The sequence below is a fragment of the Rhagoletis pomonella genome, unplaced genomic scaffold (assembly GCF_013731165.1).
Source record: "Rhagoletis pomonella isolate Grant_MI unplaced genomic scaffold, Rhpom_1.0 Rhpom_scaffold_00002, whole genome shotgun sequence".
NCBI lineage: Eukaryota > Metazoa > Arthropoda > Insecta > Diptera > Tephritidae > Rhagoletis > Rhagoletis pomonella.
The window spans coordinates 97,271,000-97,283,147 of NW_023458556.1; the positions used below are offsets into that span (position 1 = coordinate 97,271,000).

Below are 12,148 nucleotides of genomic sequence, written 5' to 3' on the forward strand. Positions count from 1 at the left end.
CATGCATATAACATGGAGTCGGTAACGTCGATAACGATGTTTTACCGGAGATTAGTGTTAACCAGACATTGAGTAACCGGCCCTTAAACTATAGTTAAATCGGTAATAGAGAAGTTAACAGGCCTAACATTCTTAGGGCCGGTTTTTCAATGTCTGGTTAACACTAATCTGCGGTTAAACAGCGTTATCGAAGTCTTCGATCCCATGCATACAACAGGGAGTCGGTAACGTCGATAACTATGTTTAACCAGAGATTAGTGTTAACCAGACATTGAATAACCGGCCCTTACAGTATGTATGTATAAAAATGTAAGGAACATACAATACATATATGTTATATATCAGTCTTTCTTAGTTTAAAAATTCGTCTCTTACATAAATGAAAAAAAATGAGATCAAATTAATTTAAAAAAACAATAAATTAAGCATAAGGGCAAATCTAAAAAATAGGTAACCTTGGTGTTATTTAACTTTATTTTCACTGTTGGAAACTATATCAAGCTGGTTGCTTTTGGATATAATTCATTCACTTATACTTGAAGCCTCAAAAAAAAATTGGCTCAATTTGCTGCATAACTTTTGAATTACAGGTGTTTAAATTTAAAAAAAAATAATGAAAACAAGTGAGTTTTTTATGTAATTCTTAAGAGGGGCACAATTAATTATGTCATAACTTTTGAAGCACACCATATACTGATTTGAAATTTAATGGGCATTTAGCACTTATGTGTGGACTTCATATGTAGTAGGTAAGAAAATTGTGCATTCAAAAATAAAGAAACGGCAAGTAGGTCTGTAACTCCACATTTCACATCTTTCAAAATTTTTGGCTTATACCGTATAGTTTTTGGAGCATTTAATTTTAAGAACTTTTTAGTATGAATTGTATTCTACAAACAATTACGAAATAAAAGATCTCAGATCTTATTGTACTAATGATTTAGCAAATAAATGAAATAAAATGAAATGAATAAATTGACACCTTAGCAAGAGGTGTGGTTTCAGAATAAACCAACTTTTAAAGATCAAATATTCTGCGATTTTGAGCGTAATTTTTATTTCAAAAATACCTTAATTGAAGGCACATTTGGAAAATACTTCGAAACGATCTAAATATTTTTATAACTACTAGTCCTTATAACGTTGCATATACCTGTAAAATGCTTCAAAAAAATGTTCTCTAGAAGTGTGTAAAAACCCCGATTTAGTACTTTTAATTATGCTCCTTCTTGTAGTCAGAATATTTCTAGCGTGGTATCAAATAAAATTTTTTTCGACAAAGGAGCCTTCTAAATTCAATGGCGTCCCCAGTTTTGCCTGATTGTCTTGACTTTTGGAGATAGCGGTACTCGAAACTTTGCTTAAATTTTAATTATTTTATAAAAAAAACTCCTTCAGTTTTGAAGATATTTTAATAAAATTTTGCACACGCTTGCATTTTAACATTTCCCTCTCTATCTCATAAAATCATCGAAATCGGTTCACTCTAAAATCTAGCTCCCATACAACTGATTGTCCAGAGACGTTGTGTTGCGTTATAACTCCTCCAATTAAGCAGATAAAAATTTAGTATGGGTTCACTTTAACATATAGTTAGCACGCATACAATTTATTATTCAGATATGAAGTTAGAGTTATAGCGCAAAAACACATATCTGAGTAATCAGTTGGGGTACTCTTTAGTACGTTGCCGGTCTATTTCGAGGTACACACACCTCGAGTCAAGGGTCCACACATTATTTTAACACCCACTTTTGTAATTTTTGATCACTAATTTATTTACAAATTGGGTTTGAAATATGCCCTTTTGTAAAATTCGGAAATAGTGTACATTTATCACTCCTATTCTCCTTAAAGCAGCCACTTCACCAATATATTTTTGTGTTCCCCTTCACTTTACACTTTACTCGATTAGTTATAACTTTCTTTACGACTTTAATATTAACCAATTAATCACAATTCATTAAATAAAACACCTTCAAAATCACGCGTCTGACTTTGGTTACATATGCAAATTAAATGGCGGAGTTCAGCTGTCAAACTCCAAAATATGCAAAAGAATGAGAGACAAAAGAAGATAAGATATAACCCAGTAAGCATTAAAAATATACAAAGGTGTTCTCTGCAAAAGGTGTTCAACTCCTTTTCTTCGCAAAACAGAAAGGAGAATTCTACTGCCTGAGGGTTATAATCCCTAAGTGCGGCCAAAGGCCGCTTACACAGAAAGGTGTTCTCTGCAAAAGGTGTTCAGCCCCCTACTGAAAAGGAAAAAATAAATTTTAAACCAAAACTTCAATACAAAAATTTGAATTGTTTTAACCATGACCGACCATTTGTTTATGTATATATTCATTTGTCGGTGTCGGTTTCTAAGATATTCATACTACTTTTTCAAAAAAAAAGTGAAAACAATACCTATAGGTACGGTGGCCAGATTTCTAAGGCCAAAAATCGGGACATTTCTATAGCATCGAATCCGAACCTACAATATTGATTTTAGAATAAAAAGATATAACCTCTTTTATCAAAGTTTTATTTAAAACAAAAAAAGAGAAAAAACTTGAAAAATGATCGCAAAAATGTATACAAAAAATAAATATGTACGATACCGAGAATGTAAATAGCGAATACATTTTAGCAAGTTTTGGCTACTTTTCCTTGTTTAAAAAATGTTTATCATTTATTTATGAAAATATAACTTACTATCTAAACAAACATGTGATTCAAAATTTCACGTAAATTATTTATAAAAATTCGACGAATCTTAACAAATGTTGATCAAAATTTTAAATATTTTAATCAGATTTTCTAGCATTTTTTTTAGTACGCAGTTTTGTAGCCCAATAAATTGTTGTATAACAAAGTGCAAAATTGAAGTATCTTGGTCTTACCGGTGATTTTCGGAATTTTTTCGATCGCGCATATTCCTCCACACAAAGTATGTTCAACAATTTTTTAGTATAGAAAAATTTAGGAACATCTTCCACAAAAAAATTTACCAAAAATCTACGGTAATCCAAGCTACTTAAGATTTGTATTGGACTCATTAAAAGAAAAACCAGACCGCTCGAATGTTCAAGTACAACTAACTTTATTTAAGAAGAATAAAACTATGATACCTACATACATATGTACATACATATTCATATGGAAAGAGAGAAAACTTGTGCATAACTGTTGCTGGTACAATACAGTGGGATAGGTAACGCAATGTGTAGATAAAAATATTCAACACTCCCACTTTTATCAAACATTTTTTGTTAATTCATTTAATCCACTTTTTAATTCATTATTATTAACTTCAAAGTTATTGAAAATTATAATTAAGTTAAGAAATTTAGTTCCTCTTGGAATCAATTACAAACATTGCATTTCTAAATTGAATAAACGTTTCTTTGTTCAATGGCTTCGTGAATATATCCGCAATTTGCATATTTGAAGGAACATAGATAAGATCAAAAATTTTTTGTTCATATTTCTCTCGAATAAATTTAAATTTTACATCTATGTGCTTTGTGCGTTGGTGAAACTCAGGATTTTTCACTAGCCGTATGGCTCCTTGGTTGTCCATGTTCAAAGTAATCTTTAGCTTTCGATTAGGGAGTAAGTCAGTCAAGAGTTGTTGAATCCAAATAAGCTCTTTTCAGCATGACAGCCAGCTACAAATTCAGATTCAGTTGTAGACAACGAAACGCATTTTTGCATTTGCGACGACCAAGCGATGCACGATGAGCCCAATATAACAACAAAACCACTAGTTGATCGTCTCGTGTTTATGTCCCCAGCATAGTCAGCATCACTAAAACAATTTAGAAGAGAAATGTTTTCATTTGAGAAGTAAATACCATACCCTTTTGTGCCCCGAAGATATTTTAGTATCCGTTTTACCATATTTATATGAGCAGACAATGGTTTATCCAGATAACGACTTACATAGCTGACTGCGAATGCGATGTCTGGCCGCGTAGCTAACATGAGATAAATCAGGCTACCAACTGCTTGCCGAATTTCCAACCCCAGGAAGTGTCTTGCCTCGAAAACCTTGATATCGAAATTCTGCTTCAAAAACAGCAACAGCTTGTCAATATCTTTGTGATCACTTGCGGCTACTAACCCATCATCGATATATATGGCCAAAAGCAACCTCTTTCCAGCTCTTTTATTAACAAAAACGCAATGATCTGCTCCACTTGCTTGCTGATCAAACTCGGTTAATAGTTTAGAAAAGGTGTGATTCCAGCAACGGGATGCTTGCTTTAAGCCGTATAGACTCTTTAATAACTTGCAAACCTTGGACGAGTTGTCAGAGTATCCCTCAGGCTGCTTGACGTATATGCTCTCTTTGATCGTTCCATTCAAAAAAGCTGTTTTAACGTCAAATTGCTTAATTTCCAGATTCTCTGATGCCGCAATGCTCAAAATAGCTCTTATGGATGTAAACTTTGCAGTTGGACTAAAGGTCTCAACATAATCAATGCCATATTGTTGACTAAAACCGCGAGCAACTAATCTCGCTTTGTATCGTTTACCTTCGTTTTCAGTTGCTCCTTTAAGCTGATATACCCACTTCGTAGAAACTGCATTGCAACCCTTCGGAAGATCAACTAAACGCCAAGTGTTATTCTTCCTCAATGACTCCATCTCATCGTCCATAGCACTTCTCCACATTGTGGCTTGTTCACAGGTTGTTGCTTCTAAGTAGTTAAGAGGAACACCACACCTCATGACATACGCATGACTTTCAACCACTGCTACATTCAACGACGTTTGTTGCCTCTTACTTTCCTCAGCTTCGGCATTCACTGACGTAGATGACTGTGTGTTTTTGTTTCTACTACGAAGTCTGCTGCTAATAAAACTTCCATTTGCTGTCTGTGCATCTTGATTCGCAGGCTCCGCGTCACATACTTCCACTTGAAGATGTTCTGCCTCTTCCAGTAAAACCTCGTCATCAGTGATATCAGTAGAAATATCTGCTATCACTTCCTCGGTCGTTTGCGTTGACACGTCACCACTAGCATTTGGACTAGCTGGTACCACTTGCGTTGATGAGTCTGCGGGAATCATGGCATATGAGTCATCTGATGTTTTAGCGATATCATCATCTTTCTCACTGAAAACTACATCAATTTCTACTTTCCTTTTTTCGTTTATATAAACCCGCCACCCCTTAACTCCCTCAACGTAGCCGACGAATATTCCCTTTTGGGGTTTACTATCCCATTTAAGCCTCTTTTGCTTTGGAATATAAACGTAAGCGGTGGAACCAAAAATTTGCAACATGTCAATATTAGCCTTTTTTCCAAACCACAATCGAAATGGCGTTTATCCTTTTTGCGGACTAAAGCTTGTCCTGTTGAGAACATAAACAACTGTGTTCACTGCTTCTGCCCAATATTTCACATCTAGGTTTTTGGCGTGCAACATAGTCCTAGCTAATTCGACTATAGTTCTCATATCCCTCTCAGCGGAACCGTTTTGCTCTGGATTATAGGGCACGGTTTTCTGATGAGCAATGCCATTTTTCTGGAGCAGCTCTTCAACTTGTTTATTCACAAATTCCAGACCATTATCTGAGCGAATAGTATTAACCTTTCGGTATGTTGCAATTTGAACACTTTGAATATACTTAGTCAACAAGCCACATACTTCACTCTTTTCTTTCATGAAAAACACGGTTCTGTAATGTAAGAGAAAATATTTTGCTCCGCCGATTGATGCTTTTTGCATGGGACCACACACATCTTTGTGAACAAGATCTGCTACATCTGATGTATAACTCTGACTAGTTTGAAAGGATGATCGATGATGCTTCCCGAATATGCAGGCTTCACAAAAAAAATTCTCGCTATCAATAAACGGAATGTCATTTTGTCGTAAAAACTGTTTGCAGTGCGCTATATTTTGATGAGCCATTCTACAATGCCATTCGCTAATCGGCAATACTTTTGTTGTTGCAGAGTAGGCAAAATTTCTCGGCGATATGGGTAAAATTACTTTTATTAGAAGCTTGAAAAGTTTCTCTTGGCGAACTCCCACTAACACAGTACTGTCATTCTTTAAAAATTCACATCGTCTAAAATCAGATTTCATTTGCAAACCTTTATCAAGAGCACTGCTTGCCGAGAACAAATTCAACTTCAGTTTCGGTACAAAGAGTCTGATGGCAAATGATTTTCCTCCCAATTATCGTTGTTGTACGTAGAAATGTTAATAGCACCACGGCCGTACGCGCATATCGTGTCTCCATTTCCCAGTCGTATCGTCATAGGAACTGTAAATTTTTCATACGTGGTGAACCACTCTTGCTTGTTCGTCATGTGGTCACTTGCGCCCGAGTCGACGAACCATTCCTGCTCCTTACCAATATTACTAGCCACCTCTGCCTCACATAAAAAAGCATTACCTCTCTTCTCATTTCTTTTCTTTTCATTCGTTGAGTCTCGACCTTCATTTAACTTTGAAGGGCAATCGCGTTTCCAGTGGCCAGATTTTTTGCATGCGAAACATTTTCCTGGCTTTAGATTTTTCTTGTACCGCATGTTGGATGAAATATTCTGTTTAGCAACAAATGCATCTCCAGTGGCTGCACGCTGGTCAGAAATCGTAATTCTTGCTTCTTCCATGACAAGTCTGCTAGTTAAATTCTCCAACGTTTGTTGTCTTGCATCAGTTGACTCCCAAGCACTGTAGAAGTGTGCAAAACTGGGGGGTAGAGTCATAAGAATTTTCGTTATTACCATTGACGTCGAAACCTTTTCACCAGCATCACTCAATTGAGTAACCAATGACTCCAGCTTAGAAATGTGCATTGCAATATCATCTTTGGGATCCTTTTGAAAACTATAGAACTTTTGTTGCAACATATGAATATTGGCGCTTGATTTGAACTCGTACACGCTTTCCAATTTTTTCCACATTTCACGTGCAGTTTTACAGTTCAAAATATGCATCATTGGTTGCTGGCCAAGAGTCATTACAATTATCTTCTGAGCTTTACTATCACCTCGACTAAATTCTTCCCTCTGCATTCTCTGTGTCAGCAAATTAACCCCAACAGGGCCGTTAGCATCACTTCCCGCTGCACCTGCAGCAGCTCCTCCCGCAACATCGGCCTTCGATTCCTGTGAAGTGCCAGCAGCAACCGATGCACCAGAAGTGTCAGCAGCATCTTCTTGAATATACTTTAGCAGTTCTCCAGCATTTAAGAGCACCTTAATTTGAAACCGCCACATATTCCACTGATCGGCATTCTGCAGTTTTTCTACTTTAGTATATTCTGCGTCCATATTGCGCCCGAAAAATTAATTGCCAAAAATTTCGATTAAAATAAATTATTACCGATTACGCCAGGCTTGCTTTTTTTGTTTGAGACTGTACTTATAGCGAGTCTGGGCCCATAACCTATTGCACTCATTAAAAGAAAAACCAGACCGCTCGAATGTTCAAGTACAACTAACTTTATTTAAGAAGAATAAAACTATGATACCTACATACATATGTACATACATATTCTTATGGAAAGAGAGAAAACTTGTGCATAACTGTTGCTGGTACAATACAGTGGGATAGGTAACGCAATGTGTAGATAAAAATATTCAACAATTTGCACTTTGAATTGAATGGTTTACAAAACTGCATACTCAGAATATTTTCATAAAATTTTGTCGAATTTTTTTACTTTTTGTGCTAAGTTTGAAGCTTGGACGTGCATGGTCTTTATTAGATAACGAGCTAGACTTTTATAAAAAAATAATAAACATTAAATAACCGCCAAAGAACAGTAAAATGTCTTCCCAATTTATATTTTCGCCACTGAATCTACAAATTCTATTTTTCATATCTATGATTTTTTTGAAGGTATTAATTTTTTTAATACCTTCACTAAATTCAAGTTAGAATCGTTTCATTAAAAGACAAAAACAAAAAAACAGAACAAATAATTGTAAAAGTGATTTTTAAGCAAAAAAAAACCTTATTCAATTATAATATAAAAATTTAAGTTATTTTTTTGGGCCAGAGTACAGGGAGATTCTTATTAAATAAATAGAGAAAACACTGAAAATCGGGACTTACCAGCCTGATTCCCTATCTCGAACGAACAGATCTGTCAAAATTGTTTTGTTTACTTTGTGTGTATAAAAGTTCAAAAATACAATATTTTAATAGAATATTTAAATGCCAGACGCCGAGTAAGTAGACTTGCATTTCTAGCATTCCAGACAGTTGTAGTGGTATGTGGGGACGAAATGGGACCCAAGTAAAGTGGTCGGCTCTGGCTTGCACCCAAATATCGCACATTTGTATGTGTATATTAACCAATAACATACATATTTTATTTTAGGTTTGTTAAAAACTTTCGAGTCAGCAAAGAAGTATTTGGGACACATTTTCAGCGAAGTGAGCATCCATATAAAATACACCTACCGCAATACTCATTTGCCACCACAACTGAAACTGTCCACATTTCTACGCTTTTTTGCAACTGGAAGCTATCAAAAGTCGGTGGGTAACGAAAGTGTCTCAGTAATGGGTCAGCCGACAGTTGCAAAAGTAAAACGGAATGCTTGAACATTTTTGAGGAGCATTTTTGCCACAAATGGGTAAGCATGTCAGGAACGAGGAAAAAGAAAACGACGTGAAAGAGCAATTCTTCAACAAATGTGGAATACCTGGCATAGTTGGCTGTGTGGACGGGACTCTTGTGCGTATAAAAGCACCCAATGCAAATTGCAGATATCTTTACTACAATAGAAAGGGGTTTTATAGCATCAATGTAATGGCAGTAAGTACAAAACCCTTATAGCCTTTTTAATGCCACTATTTCAATACAATTCTGATTTCAGATATGAGACGGCGATATGGTAATTACATTTGTTGACGCAGCACATCCTGGTGCTAACCATGATTCCTTCATTTGGAAAATTGAATTATCTATTTTAGCGGCTCACACGATAGCAAAAACTCTTTCGTTTGAATTTGACAATTTTTTTTCTTTATTTGAAGTCGTATTCGTGTTAGAGAATTAACATTTGTTACGTTTTCGTCACATAACAATCAGCTGTTATCGACTAGTTATCGCCAGGGTAGCGAATTCGTGCTATGCAGCGTTTTTGCTGCATTTAAAATGCAACATTTAGCACTTTCGAACATGTGTTTTCGAAGAGCGGTCATGCTATCGCATTTAGCAAATGTACATTTACGCGAGTTCGAAATTGTATGCTTTTGACAAACAGCCGTGTTCCAGTCACTTATTCAGATCCGTATCTATTACGATCAATTCTCATGCAGGAGATAAAGTGCAAAAACCCTACTGAAAAGGAAAGAACTAATTTTAAACCCAAAATTCAACTTGAATTGTTTTAACCATAACCGAACATTTGTTTGTGTATATATTCATTTGTCGGTGCTGTCAATTAAAATTTCCTCACTTAATTAGGAAACAAAACAAACAGAGTTGATCACAAATTGATCCAGATTTCTATCAGCATCACATCGACGTTGAATTTGCTTAACTTTTCTTTATCCAAATAATGTAAAATAATAAATTTGTTTTGTTATTTTTTTTACAAGGCGTACTTAGCACGGTGTATAGGCAACTGGCTGAGTCAGTGGGATCGTCGGTTCGAATCCTACTGAAAGAAGTCTGATGAGGAAATGTAGTGATTTCCGAAATAGCTATCACTTCTACCATTTTTTCAAATTATTGTTTTTTTTCCACAATAAAATTTTCATTTAAAAAACGGCCTCGAGCTCAATATAAATTGTTGAATGTAAAATAATAAATGAAATCTCGATCGGCGATCACTGAAACGCAGCTAGCCACTGTATACTCGAAAAAGCAATGTTGCCACTTTTTCTCATTAAACCATGTTCAAGTCGTGGAAATTTTGGAATATCACAGGGTTGCTTTTAGCATTTAGATTCTTAATGCAAAAATGGAGTTGCGTTTAGTTGCATTTAGGTGACGAATTTTTTAAGGATAAATGTACATTTGGAGTACCATTTAGAGCTAAATGCGCTAAATGTGCTTTTACGCGTAAGGCTATCTGCACACTTGTCGTCCAATCATAGTTGCGTTATCGTCTCGCCCTGAAATTTTGAGCCGAGCACATGCATTTCAAAGGAGATCTGCACACTTGTCGTTATCGGCTAGTTATCGGCAAATCGTAGAAGATGCAGAAACGGATAAGTACGGCACTGTCGTTTGCTAATCGTTGTGCACGCATTGTTTGTTTACATTTTATGGGGGAAAATTAGTGAAAAAGTTAATATTTGCATTAAAATTGTATAAAAATTAGTATTTTTTTGCATAAAATCTGTGGAAATTATTAAAAAGTGGATAATTGCATTAAAATTTAATAAATATGAGCGTTTTAACTATAAAATATGACGAAATTGTATTAAGTCTCTGTGTGCATACACAAAACACATTCCAGGAAAAGAAAAGAAGAGATATTACTGGAAAATTACGTCTAGAAATGTTGCAGCACAGTCTATATTTAAAAAATTGCAGGTTTTTGTAAATATTTCGCGAAAATATCAACCAAAAAAAACAGAAAATACCTGCTCCAAGTGAATTTTTAGACGCCAAATGAATTGAAATATCACGACCAAGTGTGCAGAAGTGTAATCGTCATGTAATCGTTGCTTCATGACGATAACTATGACTCAACTATGATTGGACGACCAATGAGCAGAAAGCCTAATGCAGCGTTTTTGCTGCATTTAAAATGCAACATTTAGGGTTGTTTGCACCATGTCTAGTTAACGCTAACTGGAGGTACATCCTTCAGTTAAGCACGTCAACTGCTTTATTGATCACATGTTATATGATGGGTGTCGATAACGTCGATAAAGATGTTTAACTGGGAGTTAGAATTAACTAGACATGGTGCAAACGGCCCTTAGCCCTTTCGAACATATGTTTTCGAAGAGCGTTCATGCTACCGCATTTAGCAAATGTACATTTACGCGAGTTCGAAATAGTATGCTTTTGACAAACAGCCGTGTTCCAGTCGCTTATTCAGATCCGTATCTATTACGATAAATTCTCACGGAAAAGATAATGTGCAAAAACCCCTACTGAAAAAGAAAAAAAATAAATTCTAAACCGAAAATTCAATACAAAAACTTGAATTGTTTTAACCATAACCGAACTTTTGTTTGTGTATATATTCATTTGTCGTGCTGTAAATTATAATTTCCACACTTAATTAGGAAACAAAACAAACAGAGTTGATCACAAATTAATCCAGATTTCTATCAGCATCATATCGATGTTGAATTTGCGTAACTTTTCTTTATCCAAATAATGTAAAATAATAAATGAAATCTCGATCGGCGATCACTGAAACCCAGCTAGCGACTGTATACTCGAAAAAAGCAATGTTGCCACTTTTTCTCATTAAACCATGTTCGAATCGTGGAAATTTTTGGAAGATCACAGGGTTGCTTTTAGCATTTAGATTCTTAATGCAAATATGGAGTTGCATTTAGTTACAATTAGGTGACGAATTTTTTATGGATAAATGTACATTTAGAGTAGCATTTAGAGCTAAATGCGCTAAATGTGCTTTTACGCGTAAGCAAAAACAGCCCATAAGCAACAACAGCCCATTAGGTAATACAAATACACGAACAAACGGCTGTTTGTACGAGATGAACGGTCGCTTCGAGATAGAGAATCAGGTAGTTAATCGGTACAAATATGAAAAATCTGGACACTTAAATGTCTAGAATTTTAAAAAATATTCAGCGGAACAATTTTCGTAAAATCGGGACGAATGGTCACCGTACCTATAGTCCACACTTCCAATATACAGTCTTCTTCTTGTTTAGCGCTGCAACCGCCTAAGCGATTTTGGCCGTGTTCAACAAAGCACGCCAGTCGTTTATCTTCTGGGCCCACTGACGCCAACTGGAAATGCCAAGCAGGGGCGGTGGGGTAGTACTACCCACCTGAAAATTTCTTAGAAGAAAAATAAGTCTAATTTATTTTATTGTGCAACAAGCAAGAGAAAAAAGAAAACGTGAACATGGTGCACCCCTTTCTGCTGAGTTTAATGGTGCTGGTTTTTTTTTTGGTGAAAATTGACAGGGGCGGCGCTAGGGGAGGCTAAACGTGGAATTTCCAACATTTTCAAAA

General features: G+C 35.6%; 1 protein-coding gene across 1 annotated transcript; it reads left to right on the top strand.

The window, feature by feature from the left end:
- Positions 1-8,155: 8,155 nt before the first annotated feature.
- Positions 8,156-8,952, top strand: LOC118734227 (putative nuclease HARBI1). Its single transcript, XM_036463950.1, has 2 exons — positions 8,156-8,785; positions 8,847-8,952. Exons 1-2 carry the CDS (start codon positions 8,600-8,602, stop codon positions 8,850-8,852), a joined length of 192 nt encoding a protein of 63 aa, XP_036319843.1. The 5' UTR covers positions 8,156-8,599; the 3' UTR covers positions 8,853-8,952.
- Positions 8,953-12,148: the final 3,196 nt, after the last annotated feature.

Excerpts from the sequence above, each read along its gene's own strand:
- LOC118734227 (XM_036463950.1), top strand. The coding sequence starts at position 8,600 with ATGGGTAAGCATGTCAGGAACGAGGAAAAAGAAAACGACGTGAAAGAG.